At 40.5% G+C, this 21,025-nt stretch overlaps 1 protein-coding gene across 6 annotated transcripts in view; it reads left to right on the top strand.

Moving 5' to 3' along the window:
* FARP1 (FERM, ARH/RhoGEF and pleckstrin domain protein 1) overlaps positions 1 to 21,025 on the top strand; it is a 213,174-nt gene that overhangs the window by 148,221 nt on the left and 43,928 nt on the right. For 4 of the 6 annotated variants that reach the window (XM_056329829.1, XM_056329825.1, XM_056329831.1 and 1 more), the window contains 10 exons: positions 1,343 to 1,385; positions 2,485 to 2,563; positions 5,024 to 5,121; positions 8,854 to 8,968; positions 10,090 to 10,237; positions 12,849 to 12,944; positions 13,451 to 13,614; positions 15,263 to 15,331; positions 16,073 to 16,148; positions 18,283 to 18,523. In XM_056329829.1, the coding sequence (XP_056185804.1) occupies positions 1,343 to 1,385; positions 2,485 to 2,563; positions 5,024 to 5,121; positions 8,854 to 8,968; positions 10,090 to 10,237; positions 12,849 to 12,944; positions 13,451 to 13,614; positions 15,263 to 15,331; positions 16,073 to 16,148; positions 18,283 to 18,523 (1,129 nt within the window). The remainder of the gene's footprint in view (positions 1 to 1,342; positions 1,386 to 2,484; positions 2,564 to 5,023; positions 5,122 to 8,853; positions 8,969 to 10,089; positions 10,238 to 12,848; positions 12,945 to 13,450; positions 13,615 to 15,262; positions 15,332 to 16,072; positions 16,149 to 18,282; positions 18,524 to 21,025) is intronic. The other 2 variants (XM_056329827.1, XM_056329828.1) reach the window with 1 other exon arrangement.

A 21,025-nucleotide genomic window follows, 5' to 3' on the forward strand; every position in this document is an offset into this window, starting at 1 on the left:
GAGGTCTTTGCTAATTGGAAGCACTCACATTAGTAATGATGAAAATGGCAAACAGCATCAGGCCTGTTCCTGTTTGGCTTCTTGGGTGATTTTCTAAAATGGGTATTTTGAGTGTGTTTCGGTCGCTGCATAATCTAAAATTATTAAAGGTCAAAGAAGTTTCCATTTCAATATATATTCTTTTTCTAGAGGAAGACTCAGTTAATTTGTTTTTTAATGGCTTTAACCTTTGTGATGGTTGTAGGATGTTCCTCCACAAATTCCAGGTGTCTCCAAGGGATGCTCTGTGCAATTTACTGAGACAACAAAATACAAATCTTGAGCATAGGTAATTACCGGCTGAGGACTGTCAGCTGTTGCACTTCTCCGGGCTCTGCAGGTCACCTGGCTTCTACCTTCTGTGTGATTGTCCCTTGGCTTTCCATAACATTTTGCCCAGGCCCTTCTGACTGAGACTGCAGAACAGGGGTTCTGAAAACTGTATTTCCACCTACTGCTTGTTTTATGAAAGCTGGAGGAAAGACCAATGCACTGTCCTGAAAACCAGGCTGTTAAAAAACAGGTTAAAGTGAACCATGTGCAGAAGTTACACTGCTCCCAATTAAGAAAGCCTGGGCAGGTTAAGAAAGCTTCCCAGGTTTATAGGAAAGAGAAAATGTTACACAGCTTGGAAGGAAGCTTCCATCCACCCACGGTCTGCGCTGTTGTCTGCCTTGCACCCTTGGCCTGAGGGGACATTCCTCCCCCAGGCCGTGGTGGTGGTGGTGGTGAAACTCCTCCATGGGACCAAGCAAGGCAGCTCCACTTTTATGCCCAGGCATCACAGTAGGACTCCTGTTGGGTCCCCAAAACTGGGAAGTTGTCACCTTCTCATTTCTCTTTTTGCCCAGTGTTCCCCGCTCAAAGGCATGCACCAGCCCCTTTCACCTGCCTTTCTCAAGATTAATTAGGGTGAGGACCACAATGATAGCAGAGGACTGTCTTTTGTTGAACTCCTTGTTTCAGTTCTTTCAGAAAATGAATGGCTTCTGAACAAATATGCTCTAATTGATTGTTGGTATCTGAGACAAGTGAGGGGGAGATTTCCTCACTGCTCCCTAGCTCTGAATCTGTACTGCTTCAAAAGCTGTGCCACAGGGACAGCCCCATTAACAGTGACGTTTCCTGAGCATCTTCCAGAGTCTCGGGGAGAAAGCATGCTAGGTATAATTGGGAAGAGCATGATGACCACAGTGGAAAAAATAAAATAAGTAACTGATAATCTAAGTAGTGCAATGAAAATGCTCCTCTGCAGGTGGTAGTTTGTTCAAGAAATGGTAACACTACCTTCTTTTGCTTCCAGGTGTGGCTTGATCTTTTGAAGCCTATTATGAAGCAGATAAGAAGTAAGTACTTACTTGCTGTTATTTATTTTGTCGCTCTGAGAGCACCGAAGTAAGTTAGGGCTCTGTCAGTCAGGATCTTTATCTTTTCAACTTTGTTGAATTTTGTTTGCATTATTTTTAATTTCTGGTCTATGCTTGAAAGATGTACTGTGCATTCCGTGGAATTATCATCACGTGAACATATGAAGGGGAAGCCTCAGTAGGAGGCTGAGGTTTAGTCAGTCACTAGAAGAGGCAGTGGTGGCAATGGAGGAACATTTTTTTAGAGGAGAAAAAGAGTGCGGTAAAAGAAGGACTAAAGGAAGCATACATTGCCAACAGGTAGCGGTAATCAGGATAAAAGAAAATGAGCGGGAAGACATTATTACTGGGAAGGAGCCAGCAAATATATTACAGCTGTATGGGCCATTGATGCAGTACTTGGAACTGTCTGAGACCAAGAGGAGGAAACAGTCCGGTTAAGGCCGTCAGGGAAAGTTGTGGCGGGAAAGACAGGAAACTGTAAATAGCCGTCAGCTTTGGGAAAAGTAGAATTGAACAGGAAAGGTTTTGGCAATTTGTTTCTCTGTCAAATATCAGCAAAGTTCTTCACTTACTGAGCTTTGCTGTTGAGCTTAAGTTTTCCTAGGTGCCTCTCTGGTCATTAGTCTGAGTGTATGCTCTAGCAAGTATCCCTTACGAAAGAGATGCATTGGTCCTTTTGTTACTGGTTGTACTTGTGAGGGTCAGAACAAATGTGCTGCTGTTAAAACAGAAATAGTAATTTGCTAGTGGACTTGAAAAATAGAGTGTATTTTAGTTCCCTCCTGTCCTGAAGCAAGGAAAATAAACAGACATAACACATTTTATTGGATCAACTGATGTAATTACTAAAAACAGACTCAATTTTGGCAGAGTATCCCTTGACCAGTTCCTTTTCTTTTTTACTGTGTGTAAATTTTATTGTGCAATCTCTAAGTAACCTGAATACTAACAAAGGACAGGTTAGCATGTATGTACGCACTGTGGGTTCCGTGAATCATCTGTACATCATTCTGTGTAATAAAATTTGGCCAGCATGTTACTGATGTTCACTAACTTCCTTTGACATTTCCCCTAGGACCGAAGCATGTTGTTGTAAAATTTGTAGTAAAATTCTTCCCACCTGACCACGCTCAGCTGCAGGAGGAACTGACAAGGTTAGTAGCTGCATGTCTGTGTTTTCTTATTAAATCTCTGGTGGACAGAGGGGAGAACATGGAATTTGAGATGATAGGGTGAGGATTAATGGCTGCCTCTTAGTATTAAGGGGCAATGGGCACAAACTGAGACACAGGAAGTTCCACCTGAATATGAGGAAAAAACTCTTTACCTCAAGGATGACAGAGCACTGGCACAGGCTGCCCGAGGAGGCTGTGGGGTCTCCTTCTCTGGAGGTGTTCAAAACCTGCCTGGACGTGACTCTGTGCAACCTGCTTTAGGAGAACCTGCTTTAGCAGGGGGTTGGACAAGATGATCTCCAAAGGTCCCTTCCAACCCCAACCATTCTGTGATTCTGTGACTAAAGCATGTGTTGGTACTTTGGGGAGCTCCTCTGCTGAGGAACATGTACAACTCTGCACCCTCATTTGGGAGAGAATTGTTTTGCCTGAACTGCTGAGTTGCAGCAGTGTTGGACTCTGTTATTATACCTAACTCAAATGCCAAAGGTTTGCACAAAGGTGGAAGTGTGACTTTAGAGATGGAGAAACGGAGAGGGAATAACATGAAAAGTAAGAGGAAGGTAGGGAAAGGTACACATATATGCAGAAAGAGTACCTTAAAGGTGCTTTTATTTTTAGCACATTTCAAAAAGTTCATTTGAGGTCTGAATTTCACGCTGCATTGGCATAAAAAGTCATATTTCTCTGTGAGTAAACATGTATATCAGGGACTTACTAAGGTTCTTCCTTATTAAAAGGTCCTTCCTCTATTGTCAGAAATGTTTTCTTCCGGTATTTCTTCACTGCAACTTTTCAACTCTTTCTGATCTACAATATTACTATTATTTCTTCATTTTTCCATTCTGATTTGATATTTTCATGATTAGTTTTTATTTTCGGTCTTCCCACAAGATGAAGGTCTCTTTTACAAAGAGTTCTTGTGTCCTTATGACCTGCTTTATAAAGAACAAGTCCACCTTTGTGATATTCTGTCTTCTTTTATTTTGGAAATAGAGCAATGGAATGGAAAAAAAGAAATTATTGATATCTCTTGCTGGCCTGGACAGAGAAAAGTAGAAAAGTTGGGTAGGAAGAAGGAATATTTACTTGAAAGACTGAGTAAAAACAGTAAAGGGCTGAATGAAAACTCATGATGTGATGTTACTAATGAAACATTTCTGTTTCCAAATAGATATTCTGCAGATCAGTTGTTTAGTATGTAAACTGTAAACTGATTTTTGGTGATCTCTCTTTGCACCTCGAGACGTGTTCCTGAATCCTAATGACTTTTTCAGTTAGATTTTAAATGTGTATGCTAGGGAACTTGAATATATGCACACAGCAGAGTGTAGGATGTGAAAGCAAATCCACAGGGAACAGCTTTATCACTTCAAGAAGCAGAGAATACCACACTTTTGTGCTATGTTTTTCTACTAGGGTGAATTTTGTATGGGTAGGCAGGTGTCTGCAGGTTTCAAAAGGGCATTGTTTAGATCTGCTGTATTATTTCATGTGCTGTGTATGTTTCCATACCCTTCAAATCAACTTGTGCTTTTCATTTAATTTATCTACCTCTCCTCATTCAGAAACTCACTGTTCAAATGAGAGCTTTTCACTGAACCTCTTAAAATCTAGTCTTATTAAAAACTATTAAGATCCTAGTGTGGGTTCTCCAGAGTAGCTGCAGTCTTTGGAAGGCTTGTTAAGGTTCAGGTTCATACCAGCTGTAAGAGAAATGGCTACTACTAGCTCATTTTTTTTTCTAGGGAAATATTTAATGCTGTGTGGAACCAAGCAATTTCAATTCCTGTTGAAACTAGAAGAAATTTAAGTGTTGAAACAATGTCATGTACTTATGTTGTCTCTACACTTAAACCGTCAGTGTAAATTGCCCTCCATGGCTGAGAAGGTTTGGAGGCAACGCTAAAAGTGGCTGGTGCACAGGCAGTGCAGGTAATGGGGCCACAGAAGTGTCAACTAGCTAGATTTGCTTGATCATGGTCTTGGCACTCACCTAGAAATGAGGAGCAAGGTGGAAATTTAGAGTTCTCCTTGTATCCTACAAACGCTAACTGATAACTAAATCCCTGGTTTATCTGTCATGTCTTTGTAGTTACAGGCAGCTCCACTGAATAGTGCTGCTTGCTGTGCAGTTGCTGAGCTCTTAATAGCTGTCACATTTGTTTCCACTGTCATACGTCATTGCTCTGGTTTGGAGGGAGGGAAGGGTGGGGGCAGAGAGAGATCTTGGTTCTGAAAGCAGCCACCATGTAAGACTAATGGCTGTAATACAGTATCTTTCATGTTTTATTTAGGTTCTAAACTTACAAAATTCAAATCAATTCTATAGATTCCAAAAAGTGAAAGGAACATGCAGTGAAAATCAGAGTTGGCTTTCAAATACCTTTCCCTCTTTCCCTCATGTTCTGTGTAACTCTGTTCACTTTTGTTTTGCAGGTACCTATTTGCGTTGCAAGTGAAGCAGGACCTGGCACAGGGAAGATTAACATGTAATGATACCAGCACTGCCCTCTTAATCTCACACATAGTACAGTGTAAGTTCCCTTTTTAGTTCTTTCCAGGAGGATAAAGAGATTGATTAATTGGACATGCTTTGCAGGGTTACCTGTTAGTACCTGCCATAGGGAAAGGTTTAAGCCATATGGACAATTTACTGTATTTCTGCATAATGTCATTCAAATACAGGTAATTTACTCTTTCAAATAAAGAGCTCCTGGGTACTGGATTTGCATTTTTAAAGCACTGCATTTAGTCTGCCCAGGATCACCTAAACGATAGACTTTGCATGCAGTGGCAAACAGGTTGAATTCTTCTGAATTCCTGTTTTATTATACTTTGTATCATGTCAGCAGAGCATTCAGATTCCTGGAGATCTGTATGCTGTCTAGAGAATGTAGTAAATAAACATGCTTAGCATGCCAGAATAAATCACAGTCCCAAGATGAAACTGATAGGGAATTAAAAAGCAACAGATTTTAATTTATTTATTTATTTTAAATTGCAAAGTATGCACAATAACATTGTTTAGTAGAATAATGCATTAACTTTGTTCATCACATTAAAGATTCTTTTAACTTCCAGATCACTTGAAAGGCAGTGTATATTTCCATTTTAAGACTTTATGGATACTGATCTTAGGAATAACATTAGGGAAAAACCACTTAGTAGCATGTATAATGGTCATAATAGACCATTGTTTTTGAATGGTCATTGTACAGTTCAGTATTGCATATTTCCACTGAAATGATGTTCTATGGAAATTACAGTCAACAAAGACATTCAGAAGCTCTTTAGTGATGAATAGATAAATCTCATGATCTTTTGTCATAGTCTGAGTGTTAGGGCAGTTTCTCATCGATTGCTGCTCTGCTTTATGTTCCATAGAACATCATTTCAGTGGAAATATGCAATACTGAACTGTACAATGACCATTCAAAAACAATGGTCTATTATGACCATTATACATGCTACTAAGTGGTTTTTCCCTACTTTCTATTTGCCATGGTCATCATTTCCCAGTGTGACTGAGTAGCAATAAGAAGCTGTACAGCAGCCTCTGTGAAACCTGTAGTCCTCATACCATATTAAAACTGAGTATTTTTGCGGCACAGACTTAAAAAAAATAAAATCCTTGGCTAGCAAAATTTTTGTGTTTTTTAGTTTTTTCCACTATGGTGTCCGGCATGCCAACTGTAGTTCTTCCCTCACTTAAGCTAGTTTCTGTGTTAAGAATCTGTAGCTGTATCTTACCCACACAGCTGCTTTTTGTATTTATTTTCTCTCTAATTTATTATTCAGTAGCAAAAAAAATAAAATAAAATTAGGTATTTGTCTGCAACAGAAAAAAAAACCCACCTAGACAGCTGATGAGTAATGATAGCAAAGTGGAAAGATTGAGAATGCAGGTTAGGTATCGTATGTCTTATCGATGCTGTGCCTACGAGCAGTTTCCATCGGGGATATCTGATTCCAACAGGCCCTTACATTATGTATATAAGCTTATGTCAGTGTTATAGATTGTTATTTATATGAAATCACAATATGACAGCAAATGGGTTTCTGTTAAAGTAGCATGTATATTACAGAATTACATTTATATTTGAAAGATTCTATTTAAAAATACCTTAAAAGCATTATAGAAACTGTTAGAAGTGAGAGGACACATTGATACTGCAAATGATGCAGTAAAGTGAGTGTGTGAAGTAAGAAGATGGACTGATTAAAGAAAAGAGCTGAAATACAAAGCATTACGTATCAGAAGTGCTAATGCAGACAAAATACAGCATGGTGTAATGCACTTGCAAGATAAGAGAAAAGGGAGCACCAGTGGAAATCAATCTTGGATAAAAGACGAGAAGATTTTAGAGAAGAGTTATATGTGAGGCTGACAATATTCAAAATATAACTCCCTCTCATTCTAGAGGGAGTGCTACTAGAAAGGCATTTAGGGTAGAAAAGGAGGGCTAAGGAGAGAAGTAAGAGCTGTTGAGTATGAGGTCAGAGAGCAAATTCAGAAGTAACTTGAAAGCCAGGAGGACAATTTTGATAATGGATTTGCAGTTGACAAATGCAGAGAACATTATAGAAATCATGCAGAGGTTAAATAAAAGTCGTCTATACTCTTTGCTCTAAAGAAAGCCCTGCAGAAGGTGGTTTAAGTCCATCCATGTACAAGGACATACAGGGTATGAACTGCATTTTAATGAATCAAGGGCCATGTTATTTGAGGTGTTGCAAGCGTAGGTGGGCTTATGGCTTCATTAATGAAGAGGATCTTGCCTTTCATTGAGTTAGGGTTAAAAATGGACCCTAAAGATTGTGATGCTGGGGTGAGTAGAACTGGAGTGAGGGAGCTGTTTTTGAGATAGGGACAAAAGGGACATTTTACAAAGGAGAATTCTCAAAGATTCTGTAGTATTTCTGCTGTCTCAAAGAATGATTCAGAGCAGATTGGGTGAGAGAGAGGGTGGAAATCAGACAGTCTCGGTTATCAACTTGTTTCTATCTCTGACCTCCAAAGCATAAAAGTCAAGTTGTGGCTGTAGGCAATTTGGGTTGAAAGGTTGCTCTCTGTCATTCATAGATGCTTTGGTTCTTATCTTCTCTACCTACGCAAGGTTATTCCTCCCCCTCCACATCTGCAGGTACATCTGATCCCAGGCAAACTTCTGTCAGAAATCACCTGCAGTGTTGTAAACATCATGTGAAATCTTTCTTTTTTCTAAACCACCTTATTTTGGATAGAACTGGATTAAGGGTTCATTTACATGAGCAGAACTGAGGTGAGGCTGAGGCAAGTATCTGACCCAATCTGTGATATCCTAGGTCAGCTGTGCAACGATGTGTCTGACTGCAACCTGGATTTAATTTGAAGGCACTGCATTTTAATTTCACTGGCATTATTAAGGTAGCAGCCTTTATGGTAGTGATGCTGCTATTATTCCAGCAGGTTTGCAGGAAGAAGCTGCTACGCTGTTCAGTGAAAAAGCTAATAGCAAGATTTTCAGAGGCATTCCAAGAACAGCAGGCAACAAGATAGTACTCTGGTACCCACACATAGATTGCCTACCCTCTCCCCCCACCAAAAACGGAAATCTCACTGAATGGGCTGCAAAATGGGAGGTGGGTGTGACATACTGTTGCACACATGGTATTGAATAACTGCAGCAGATGGGAGCTACTTTGAGGAGGTGGGAGACAGAATGCATCTCAAACTGCTGCAAAATTAGAGGAAGATGAATGTTTCATAACCCCATGAGGTGGAATGTATGCCTGCGCTCAAACAAGCAAACAAAACTATCTTTCAGATTTTACCCCAATGATTACAGTGTTGGGACACGGAGCAGGGGAGGAAGGCTGTGCCTAGCGGCTCCAGGGAAACGCACCTGAGCACAATGATGCGTGTGAGAGAGATGGATGAGCTCTGCTGAATTAGTGCTGTCCACCCTGTCACCCCCACCCTTATCCCTCACATAAGTCAAGGCAGCCCTCTCATGGCTTCATTTGTTCAATTGACATCCAACAGCTTCTTACTTGGTTGTGGTGGATGGAAGGGATCCTTAAGCTTCTTCTCACATTATCAGATTCTAACACAGAGGAGAAGAATGCATGAAAGATAACATAGTGGGAATCTGAATCTTAAACCGTCACAGCTTGCAAGAAACTGTTTCTCTGCCCTTTTCCCAGCTGTCTGCACCTTTTGGATTGCCTGAATAATTCAGTTTTAATATAGTGTTTTAATAGGCTTTTCTTAAAATTTTCCGTAGCTGAGATTGGGGATTTTGATGAAACCATAGATCGTGAACACTTAGCGAAGAACAAGTACATACCTCAGCAAGAAGCACTAGAAGACAAAATCATGGAATTTCACCGTAGCCACATGTAAGGCTTTTTTGTTCTTGTTATTTGGCTCCTTTTCCATTAGAGTAGTTCTAACTTAAATATATGCTAGATCATAAGTACAAAAGAGGTTTGGACCTCTGAGTTTCTCAAAGGTTACTTCTCAAAAAATGTTCAAGCCTATAAATTTCTTGAAGGTTACTCCTGCCTTCCTTCTGTCATCATAACAAGATGTTTAAGGAGCAATTGATTTTGATACTCATTCAAGCATGCCATTATTTTACAGTCTTATTTCATACAAAATGCTTCACTGCTGATTTTGTGCATACAAGTGTGATTGCAAATGATGACTGATCAGTTGGGCACTTCTGACAGCAGTCTTTTTGATTTCAAGGACATTGAATGTTGACTTTTCACCTTTCCATGGTGTATTTAGAGATGGGTGAAGAAGGGTTTTGGTGATAGTTCTAGGAAAAGCAGAGAGTTCATGCAGAACTAGGGATTTGGGGGAATAGGATTATCTGAAGAAAAGACTAGTAGTAAGAAGATGGTTAAAAGAATCACAAAGCATTTAAAGGTATCTTTTTTGCTGTTGAGAATGCTTCAAGATTTGAACGGTTTCATTTTGAGCTAGATTGAATTAAGTATGACTGGTAGGGAGTTCTGTAGCAGTAATAATCAAAACTTTTGCACAATTTCATCATGATTAATTTAGTGCTTATGGGTTCTCAGCATTTATGTTAAGGTTTTTGTCTTCCATTTTACTTTGCTTTGGTATTGTGTTCACTTTTACAGTGAACAACATCCTGACACACTTATAATTTATTTTTTTGTTAGGAATACAGCATGGAAAATACAAAGAGAGATAGTGAATTCTGTTAAAAGTTAATGGTTCAAAATCTTGCTGTGTCAGGTGTCTCGGAATCGGAGCAATCAAAATTTATAGTAGACTGTGAAATCTGTAGATTCTTTGGTATTGGTTTAGACTAAGGAAAAGTTGTTGTTGTAGCTGATAAAAATCTGGAGACATGGAAAAACCATATAGATATTATACCTCTGAAAGGTTTTGGTCTCTGATGAAATGTCTCTGTTCTCTGGAGGACCTATTAATCTCTGTCAAAAGGTGTGATGAATTTTGTGTCTTCTCTGTTTTCTTTCTCAAGGGGACAAACACCAGCAGAGTCTGACTTCCAGCTTTTGGAGATTGCCCGTCGGCTGGAGATGTATGGAATACGCTTGCATCCAGCCAAGGACAGGGAAGGGACAAAAATCAACCTGGCTGTTGCCAACACAGGCATTCTGGTGTTTCAGGTTAGAGCTGCTTAGGACATGACTTTGTCCTTTATAAAGGAGGGAGATTTTTTACAGTGATAAGAATTCAGGACCTCAGCCATGTCTTCCAGGTTTTTTTTTTTTCTAACAATGATCTTAAACCTTTTATAGCTGCATTAGGTGCTTCATTTGCAGGGACTTTTACTTAATTTGCATGTACAGGGTAGAACTCCATCTGCAGCAACAATGTGCTGTTCAAGATGCAAACTGATCCACAGCTCACAATTTGTAAGTTGGTCGTGCTGACACCTCGTACGTATAGGATTGGGTAGGTCTTGCAGGCATGGTGCATACTAAGTGGGTGTGAAGCAGGGACAAATAAAACAACAGACAACTGGAGTACATGGAGAAGGATGTAGGTAGTGAATATAACCTCTTTGTAGCACTACTTTGTCAGAGTTTTTACAATTTTCTTGACCAGCCTCGGCCATTCTACCTTTTTTGAATCCACAAATACTACTTCTTTCCCTAAAAGATCTAAAGTGTTTTCTTTAGATTTCTTTCCTCTCCTACCCCAGTCAGCCTAGTAAATGTTCATGAGGCATCATTAGTAAATTTATCCAATTCTTGTTCTGCCGTTCCCCTTAGGTAAATAACAAATTGGGCTTTTACAGTTGTGAAGGTACAGGTAGTCAGCTGGTATAAACTAGTTTCATTTCAGATAGCATCCAAAATGCTACTTACCTCACTCTGTGTTAAAAACAGTAAGCTGTTCTTTAAATTATCCATTGTTACAATTGTCAACAAATGCTATTCATTTTAACTGTTGACTATAGTTAAAATACTAGTGCTCCAACCTTATGAAGTACTTTGAGTCCTTTTATGAACAACAGCAACAAACCAACCCAGAAATATGTCTGACCCAAATGCTGCTTTGAGATGTAAATTTAAAAAAAAACAACAAAATCATTAGGAAAAAACCCTGATAGTCTAAATGGGTTGCTAGTAAAACCCCCAAACTGAAGCATAGTTTAAAAGTGAGAATACCAGGATGTTATTAGAAATGCACATAACTCAAATAATTGTATGTTCAGGCCCTTCCCCTGCTCCCCCACAGTATTTTCATCAGCTGAATTAATGAATTGCAATGCCTTGTAAATTAAGGCTGTCTTACAACTAAAAGTATGTGTCCCCACAAAACAGCATGGCATTCACTGAGTCCCAGCAGACAGCTGGGATCTCTCTGTGAAGATGCAGCTGCTGGTTCAAGGCCCAAGGCCTGATTTTGTAAAGCTCCAAAACTTAGTGATGTCTTCTTCTTGCCCTAGTGTGTTTGGGCCTTCCAAAACAGGGCTTTTTGGAACTTTCAGAAAATCTTGGAAATTTTGCTGGATCAAGCCCCAAGAGTGCATGCTGAAGAAGGAGTCAGGCTCAGACCTGCCGGAGTCTGCCCAGCACTTGGTGTCTGGCAGTAGGCTTAGGGCTTCCTTCAAGCACTTCATAGGGCAAGAGCCTTAAGTTCATCCTTCTATTTCGTATATAACTGATAGAAATTGAAATATGAAGACATCGAGGGAAATACAGGTTCACTCAGAAATGGCATAAGCAGTAGTCAGACTTTTAAAGCCTGCCATTTGATTAGAAATCAGCGTCAGTGCTGCTGAATATTTTAAGGGAGATTAATTATGCGATTCTTAGACAGCAGGTAGACTTGGCAGAGATTATCACACTGTCATTACTCCTACATCCATCTGGTGATGGCACCCAAATCAGTGTGGGTTTCTGCATTTAGCAATCCTGTAGTAGCTCTCTGAAGCTTCTGTACTGTGCTGTAGCCATGTTATATTGAAGTCTTTACTGAATAAATGGCTGTAATGAATGCTTTAAAATAATACCTCCAATACATTCTAACGTAAATTAAGAATGAGACTTCTGGGGTATAGGGGCTGATGATGCGGTGGCTGGGAATTGTAGTATTTTGAAGATAATTTCTCTCCAGCTTGCTTTTTGCTTCTGGTTTTTGGTTGCCTTTTTTTGGGAAAAGCATTTTGTGACTCTTCAGACAAGTAATTTATTTAAGTTCCTTTTACTTCTGTTGTTCCCTTTAAAAGGTCAGAATACTCCCAGTATTCTGTACTTCCAATACAAAACTTTCAGTTGCTGGTTTTTTTCCCCAGTGAAGTAATATATAAAGGGGTGTTTATTTTGCCCTGTAGACAGACAAAAGGGAAGGCAATCTACCCTGTCACAGTGAGGTGACATATTATGTGTCTGGATTCCCTGCGTTCTGTGTAGCTGGTGGAAAGAGGAGGCAGCACCTCTGGGAGGTGACTTAGTCCACTGAAAATCTGAGTCCGCATAGCGAAGCAAGATAACATCATCTGGGCAAAAGCTGGGCCGCCCTGTTTTTTGCAGTGATACTGGGTCGGATACTTTCACATCACCTCAGTATACCTAGGCCTGTGTGCAGGAGTTTAACTACAAGTACCAGATGCTTATGGTTTGCATTATCAGAGGATGAATGGTAAGAAGTACCATAATTTCAAGTGAATTCAGTAGATGATTAATTTATGACAAGCTTTCTTTAGTGGTTTAGATTTCTCCATTCAGATCTGGAATGCTTAAACTCTGCTGGCTTTGTTCTCTGTAGGGTCACACCAAGATCAATGCCTTCAACTGGGCTAAAGTTCGAAAGCTGAGCTTCAAGAGGAAACGTTTTCTTATCAAACTACGCCCTGATGTGAATGTAAGTCCTTGTCAAGAGCTGATGAAGTTGACAAAAGGTTATTTAGTAAATTTCTGCTCACAGATCAAACGTAAGTTTTTATCGCCTCAAGATTTTCTTTTACTTTTTTTAATTAATTGCTTATGTTCACTGTTGTTACTGCACACATCAACCTGGCATCTCAGGTGAGCAGTTCTAGCAAAGGAAATGTAAACTGAATGTCACATATTCGTCTTCTGGCTGTGACTCTGGTACTATATCATCAATTCTTAGGTTATAACATGTAAACCTCCTCTTCTCGTTAATGTTAAGACCACTGCTTTATATTTGTCAACGAAAGGAAGTTGGAGCAATAGCTGTGATACTGTCAGGCAGATCAGCGATGTCTCAGAGGGAAGGGCCACTTAAGCCTGAAAGCCAGTGAGCTGGGGGAAAAGCTTTTTATTGTAGCATAGCACCTGCTTTGGCAATGCATCTCTGTAATGTATGTTGCTTGCTTACATTGCAAATACTGTTTCAATTTTCAGAGTTCATTCCAGGACACCCTGGAATTCCTTATGGCCAGTCGAGATTTTTGCAAGTCTTTCTGGAAAATCTGCGTGGAGCATCATGCCTTTTTCAGGCTTTTTGAGGAACCTAAGCCAAAGCCTAAACCTGTTCTTTTTTCTAGAGGGTCATCATTTAGGTTCAGGTAAGACCTGCATTTTTCTTTCCACCTTTGTTGCCTCCCCAGCTCAAAATCATATCCATAATGATCTAGGATTAAACCCATTATTTTCAGCTCCCCCTTTTTACATTGTAGTTTGTTCCTGTGTATTTTCTATTGCATCTTGTCAGCCAGAACAGTGCAAAGAACACCGTAGGGAAAAAGCTTGCATTAATTTTGTAGTAGCTGTTGCAAAGTAGCTTTCTGGAGGTAAGGTATGAAGTGTATAGTTTCCAGGTGGTTTCATGTAAGAAAATCCACCTGTGTCCTAAGCAACGGTAGCTAGTGATATTTTGGCACTCTTTGGATCCTGTGATTCTGGTATGGGTTCCTTCCTACGTATCAGAGCAGAGATTTCCATTTTTGTTGCATGTTTCTGTAGTTAAACCTATTTCTATGCAGTTAAAAGCAATGGCTTGCCTTTATGCTGAGACCTTTACGCTTGCAAAGGATTTATGTGACATGACCACCTATGCTAAGACCAAGTCTACCTGCAGTATTGTTAGAGCTGTAGAAAAGTTTTTAATAGTTGGATTATTGGCTTTTTTTCTTACACTGGCAGAGGCCTCATTGTAGATATTGCATTGTGTATGCTGGGGGGAAATCCTTTTATTCATAGAGTTTATTTTGTTTGCAAAGCTGATAGAAGCTGAACAGCCAGAAACCCTCTTCACTGAGATAAACGGTACGCTGTGGTTGCCTTGCATAACAACATAGTAGATATGGCCATTCTAACTCTCTTCCTACTTCATTTCCTGCCTGCACCGTAAATTAAGATGGAAGGACCTATGTTAGGGTAAACAAGATATAACTTGTTACATTTCTGCCTAAGTATAAGACTGTAGGTGCATTCAGCTTGCCTCCTGGTTTGGAGAGTGGGTTTTGGCTACATCCTCTGCTCACTGTGATCTGTGCTACATGCATTCAGTAACTTTTTCCAGGCCTGTGGTTATTTGCTTAGTTGAAAGGCTCTATATGAATGGGAAGGATTTTGTTCTCTGTTGAGCATTCTTGAGGTGTAGGTTTCCTTTAAACTCCAAAGGGAACCGAGAGCAGTAAACTTCGCACAGAAGGAAGCGCTGGGCTTTCTCACTATTTCATGGCCTGTAGAGAAGGAGAGAAAGGGATTTACAGCCTAAATCTCTGCAGAAAATGTGTATATGCTTAGTTGATGTGTTCAGTAGTAGCAACTGAGTCATGAAATGCAGTTTTTATCTTGGTTCCAGGGTTTACTGATACTGGACAAGGCTGGTATTTGACTCAAAAGGATTAAAGAATACTTCTTGTTCCTGAGAGGAAAATTTAAGCCCTTCTTCACTTTCTATTGTGATGACTTCCTAGTAACGTAGTACACTATGAAGGGCACACAACTGAATTTAATCATTTTTGAAATGGCATCAAAAAGTAGCTCCATAGCGCGCGCACACACACAAAAAAGAGGCAAGTAACATGCAACATGATAAAAATTTGTGTGTATCTGGCCAAGACCCCTTCCTTATGATCTTACATGAGTTTCTGCTGATAGTGACAAATATTTTTCTGATTGCTTTGACTTCATAGGCAGGCCACATGCAAGATTATGATGACCAGGTGGTATATTGTGTTAAATATTTTAACTGTGGTTTCCTTCCAGTGGTCGGACTCAGAAGCAAGTTCTTGACTATGTTAAAGAAGGAGGGCACAAAAAAGTGCAGTTTGAAAGGTGAGAGGAAATAAATTAACTATTCCAATATGTTTTAATCAAAGAAAAGTAATGATTTCCAATTAGTTATATTATAAAATCTTGGCACCAGTCTAAGTAAAAAGTTCCTTCTTTGCTGGTTTGACAGTTTATTGCTTGTATAATATGCCCTTGGCCCTGAATGTTTTGGCAGAAGTTGGCATAACCTATAGTTTACTTAAAATGAATAGTTTTCAATCTGTTTTTCAGCAGTGAGTGTCCTACCATCACAGGTAACTTCCTCCCATACTGATTTGCATCCTCTTTGGTGGTATGTTATTAATATATATAAAACAGGCATATTCAGCTCATAATAAAACTGAAAGTTAACAGGAATAGATAATAGCCAACCTCAAGGGGAGAGGTCTCCAGAGAAAGCTTCCAACTTGCTAAAGCCAGTTCTGTCTGAACTCATTTTGCTCATGGTAAACTGGAAGTAATGGCCAAAATGCCCCAAAGACCATGGGAACAATTAATTATTTACGACTCGTGTTCACATGACAGACCATTTTTGCTTCAGTGCCTTTCCCTTTTCTTATAATGGTATGTTTGCAACACATAGCACATTTAAATTTTATGGAAAGGAGGAATGTTAATCTGTTCTGGAGCAAAATTTTATGAAAGCTATTGTTCAAAGTTTTCTTTGAAGAGGCACGTCTCTTGATTCCTTTTTGTAGAAAAAACTGAAATGGCTTCTTACTGTGATTTTCCTTTTATCTCCAGGAAACACAGCAAGATTCATTCCATCAGGAGTCTGACTGCACAGCCTTCAGAACAGCATACAGAGGTGCCAAAACAAGTCAGTGATGTTGATGAAACCCTGGATCATGCCTTTTAAACATTTCTTATTAGATTACCCTTCATTGATTGCTATTTTAAAACTCTAGGATCATAGTTTTCTGCTCACTTACCATTTAACTGGGAGCTGAGGAGCCCTGGGTGCCATTAAGTTTTAGGTTCTGCAAGTGGAACAGGTTCATTTCCATTGTGGAACAGCATTGCTTCCAGACAACCAGACAAATATAAATAGTGAGCTTGTCTGAGCTGTGCTAGTGACCATCTGAAAAATTGCAATCCACAGAGTTACTGCTGGTGTCCTAGGTTGTAGCTGGTTATTGCATCTGGGAAAAAATTAGTTCTTTTCTTTCACTTGGGAATTTTGGTTGCCCGTGACAAGGCGTTTTGTTGTATTAACCAAGGAGGAGAAGAATTACTTCCTCAGAAAAATTACAGCTTTGGACTCCTAAGCCATTATCTCTGGTAGATAACTAATGTAATTATCTTGCATAAGTAGCTGTTATGAGGTAGGAGTTTGCAAAGTAGTGGCAAAGTTGCTGCAGCTGTATGTTCCCATGTCCAGCTAGTAGTAAGGCTAAGCAAGTATTCACTACAGGCGCCCGGATAAATACACATGTACACACAGCCAGCCACACGGCTAAACACAAGCAGAAAAGAGCACTCCCACAAACACAAACAGTGCCAGTGGCCTCACCCTGTTCCGCTCTTTGGCTGATCAGGATGAAAGTTCATTGGTGGAAAATACGCCTACATAGGATGTGGATCCCTCCTGCAACTGGTCTTAGACACTCAGTCTATCCAGTAGCAAGCTCCTGGATCCCCAGATCTCCCAGTGGCTGGTATCTGGAGATGCAAGCCCCTGAAATGATTGCTGGTACTCAGATTTACAGACACACACATGCACACACACACACTATGGGTTCCTCCAGTAATTCATACAGCCTATGCAGTAACTGACACTCATATCCTCTGGTTCCTGGTTACCTTACACAGAGGTACAGACTTAGGACGTTGCCAGTAATTGGCACCCAGGCCTCACGGTCTTTCCAGTAATTGGCCTGACTTATGGCTGCTCCAGTACTTGGCTCCCAACTCTCTTACCCTACTCGTCAACTAGTCCAGTTTAATGTTTTCTAGCAATTACACATTGACCTACCCACCCACCCAAAATGCATATGCTCTGGTCTCTCCAGTTGCTGGCATCCCAGACACACCCAGACCATGGGCTGATGGCTCTCCTGGGACAAGCCCCAGAGGAGCCAGGTCAGGGAGCTGCATTTTCCTGGCTAGATTATTGGGGTTCCTACACCTGCCAGTGTACCCCTCTGTTTGTGGAGGCAAACCTTTGATCACATAACCTTAGGTTAGGTAGAGCTTAAATGGCAGGAGCAAGGTACTAGATTAATATATTTAAGAACGCCACCCAAACCTTCGCCTTCCTTGCACTGTTTCCTTTTGATATTCACAGGCTCTCATTTCTGCAAATCTAAGAACTTCAGAGAATTCTGTTATAAATGCAGCCCATTTCAAATATCTTTTAGCATATTTATATTGTTAAGAAGAGCTCAGGTAGATGGAGTACAGCTACCAGGCAGATTAAACATATTTATGTGTGCAGAAAAGCCAGTCTATGAACTAGTGGCAGGTATGCTCCAAGGATTGAATGTGGGGTGCTCGAAAGCCCACACGTAGCTTTTTTTTTTTATTATTGTATACGAGTAGGCTGGGCAGAATTTGTCTTACATGTTTCTTTTCCTCCAGTTTCTCAGAGTAGCGTGAACACGCTGCTGTTCTTAGAGTGTTGATGGCTGCCTTAGTGCATGGAAACACCTCAAATACCCATTTTTACGTATCGCCACATTCTGTGTGCTTTCTCTTCCCTTGCTTAGCTTATATACGTTTCTGTTCTTCAAGATCAGAGACCTCTTTTTTTAAAAATTCTAATTGTTTTGAAGCTTGGGTTACCTCTTCTGCTTTCAAGAGGCTCCTATGTTGCTGCAAATGCAGTGCAAAATTCTGGTGCGTAATTACAAGTAGCCTTTTCACTCTGACTCCCTTCCTTCCCAAACCTCCCACCCCTTCACTCTTCCCTCCCCCTTTGTCTCCCCCTTGCCTTCCCTCTTTTATCTTTCCAGAGCTCTAGCTTTGCCTATGGAGATGACAATGATGCTGCAGCAGTGCAGAGCTGCCGGCAAGGAAAGGAATTGAAAGCTTCAGCAGAAGACACTGGACAGCACAAGAGCCCTTCCTTGAAGAAGAGTCCAAAGGAAAGCAGAAAGGTGGATGGAGCAGTGGTGTCAACAGTGGAGGAAGAAGAGGAGGCTGCTAAGGACAGGGTGCAGCAGAACAGACCTCAATCACAGCAACCAAGCACAGGTCCAGCTTCCAGGGCTGCTCATGGCAGTAGCACCTCCATTCCTTTCATTGACTGCAGTGACGTAGATAGCGAGTATGATCTCCTCAGAGGACAAATAACCCGGTCATATTCCCAAACAAATGACAATTATGAGGGTGATTTGACCAGTGGTGCCTATATTCACTACAGAGATGAAAATCGCAATAGAACTAGGCATAGGGATTCCTCAGCCTCTATAAAGTCTTCCCAGTATCTCTCTGAAGAGTACCTCGATGATAACCCAGCTAATCTCTCCTTCTACACTGGGGGAAGCCCCAGGATGCCAAGGCACAGCTCACTGGTTGACGAAATGTTTAGAGGGCCAGGGAGCCGTAGTCCGCTGGCCACTCCATTGCCTCCCAGTAGCAAAGGGTCAAGCCCTAACATGAGCCTGAGTAGAACTGGCTCTCAAGGTTATGTCTCAGAAAATGGGCATGACTGCAGGGTGAGGACTGGGGAGGAGGATAGCCGTGCCAGCAGCTGCCATGGGTATTGCAGATATTCTCCAGATTCTCAACCACCTCACACACAGAAAATCCCAAATCTCTGCAACAAATCGGTTACAGATCCGTTTATCCTAAGCCAGATATCCTCAACCCCTGGGCAGGAGTATAGATCAGAGCGATATTATAAAGGAGGCAGGGTGTCTAAGATGTCTTCTCCAGAGGGCAAGATGATAGCCAACGGTGTGCCAGCTGGGGCACAGTCAAAGCAGAGCCCAGTCATGCAGTCGCTGCATGCCAGTGGCGTGATGGATCACATGGCTGCAATCCAGATGATGGAGGGCTCCACCAGCAGTGGGACAGAATCTAGTGATTCCGACTCAGAAATCATTAACCCCTTCACTCACCCCCTGGTGTTTGGAAATCCTGTTGTGCTGAGTTCCTCTCCCATGCCTAGAAATAAGTACTCCTTTGGAAGCCTTCAGCTTGATGAGGAGGTAGAGGAGGATATGTCTGTTGGCCTCAGTGATGAAGATGGTATGCAGGTCTTCAGCTGCTAGGGACCGGTGCGTATGAGACCAGTGGATACTGTGATTGCTCATTAGAGTGGTTGTATCTTCTGGGGCGTGTGAAGAGTGGCTGGTAGTAATTTCAGCATGTGGGCTATTTCAGATGTTATCATTATCATTGTACTGACCAGCCAGAGGGAAGGGATGCTAGAAATACACTAATAAGGATAAGTCTCAGTGAAGCTTAACAGTAGTGCATCTCCTCTGAAAGGCAGGAGGAGAGGGAAATTATTACTGATTTAGGTATCTTTGTAAGACTTTATACACTCACCTGTTCTTTGTATGAAGTCATATTTTAGGTATATATTGTAGCTTCTTTAACACTTGACTAGTTATTTTGACAAAACAAAAATGAAATTAAGTAGGTACATTGTGCTCTTTTGTATGTCAATTACAGGTTTTTTTCCTCTCCGATATAAGGAGAGCTTATGAGTGCCTCAACAGAGACGGGGGGGGCGGGAATTAAACTTCCAGCCAAATGCAGGCAGCTTGATATTCAAGACCAAGACTTGTTGAAATCTTGAAATATGCTGGAAAATTTTTTCATAGCAAGAATGTATTTGGTCTACCTATCTTCATAACTCATTTTATAATCTTAACTGAGGAGCTGAGGATACAAAATTAGTTATATATGCAGGAACAATGACAATATTGGCTTTTTCTTCAGTAGGTTCAACAGGCTGATTTGGTGATGGAGATTTTGAAACTCCAAACTCTTCCTTGGGCAAGAAAGAGGATGAATTGAAAAATATAATTGAAGTGAAAAAAGCTTAGATTGAAACAGCTCTAATGAAGACTGGTATGAGTATTACTTGCAAGGCAATCCTTTCTATCCTTTATCAGTGTGGTATAAAGATTAATTACAAGAGATTTTTTTTTTCTCCTTATTCTTTTAGTAGAATTATTATGGAGACATCAAAGTTCTGTTGTGGGTGATCTTTGGTGTGGGGCTTGAGATGGTGGCTGTTTAATTTCATTTTTCACTTTGATCATGAAGAATCTTTATCTGTACAGGATCCAATTAGTCTATCATAGGCTATTTTTTCTCAGTGCCACCTCATAAAATTTTCATCCTCTGACTCAGAGAATGATGGGACTAACTGTGGTCCAGGCTGATTGTCTTCTGTGCTGTACATAGAGTAGCGAGATTTTGGCACATGTGCAGAAGGACAGAGATACTAATTCTTTGTAAACTTCCTTTTCACAGACTAAAAGTATTGAGAATTAAGGCTGCATCCTATTAAAACCCGATTCTAGTTTCTCAGAGTTAATTAAGAAAATCCAGATGAAAGATCTCCTACAGTTATTAGAGCTGGGAGACAAGATGTGCTCTTTAATGCTGGCCTTAATTTTAACTTTTATGTATTTTTCTTGTGGGGGAAGGAAACTAAATCTGAGAATTTTAGGTGGTGAACAGCAGCACTGATTGAACTGCAGGTCACTTGCAGTGATGTGCATCACGCAGCATATA

Source organism: Falco biarmicus, chromosome 2, assembly GCF_023638135.1.
Source record: "Falco biarmicus isolate bFalBia1 chromosome 2, bFalBia1.pri, whole genome shotgun sequence".
Taxonomy (NCBI): domain Eukaryota; kingdom Metazoa; phylum Chordata; class Aves; order Falconiformes; family Falconidae; genus Falco; species Falco biarmicus.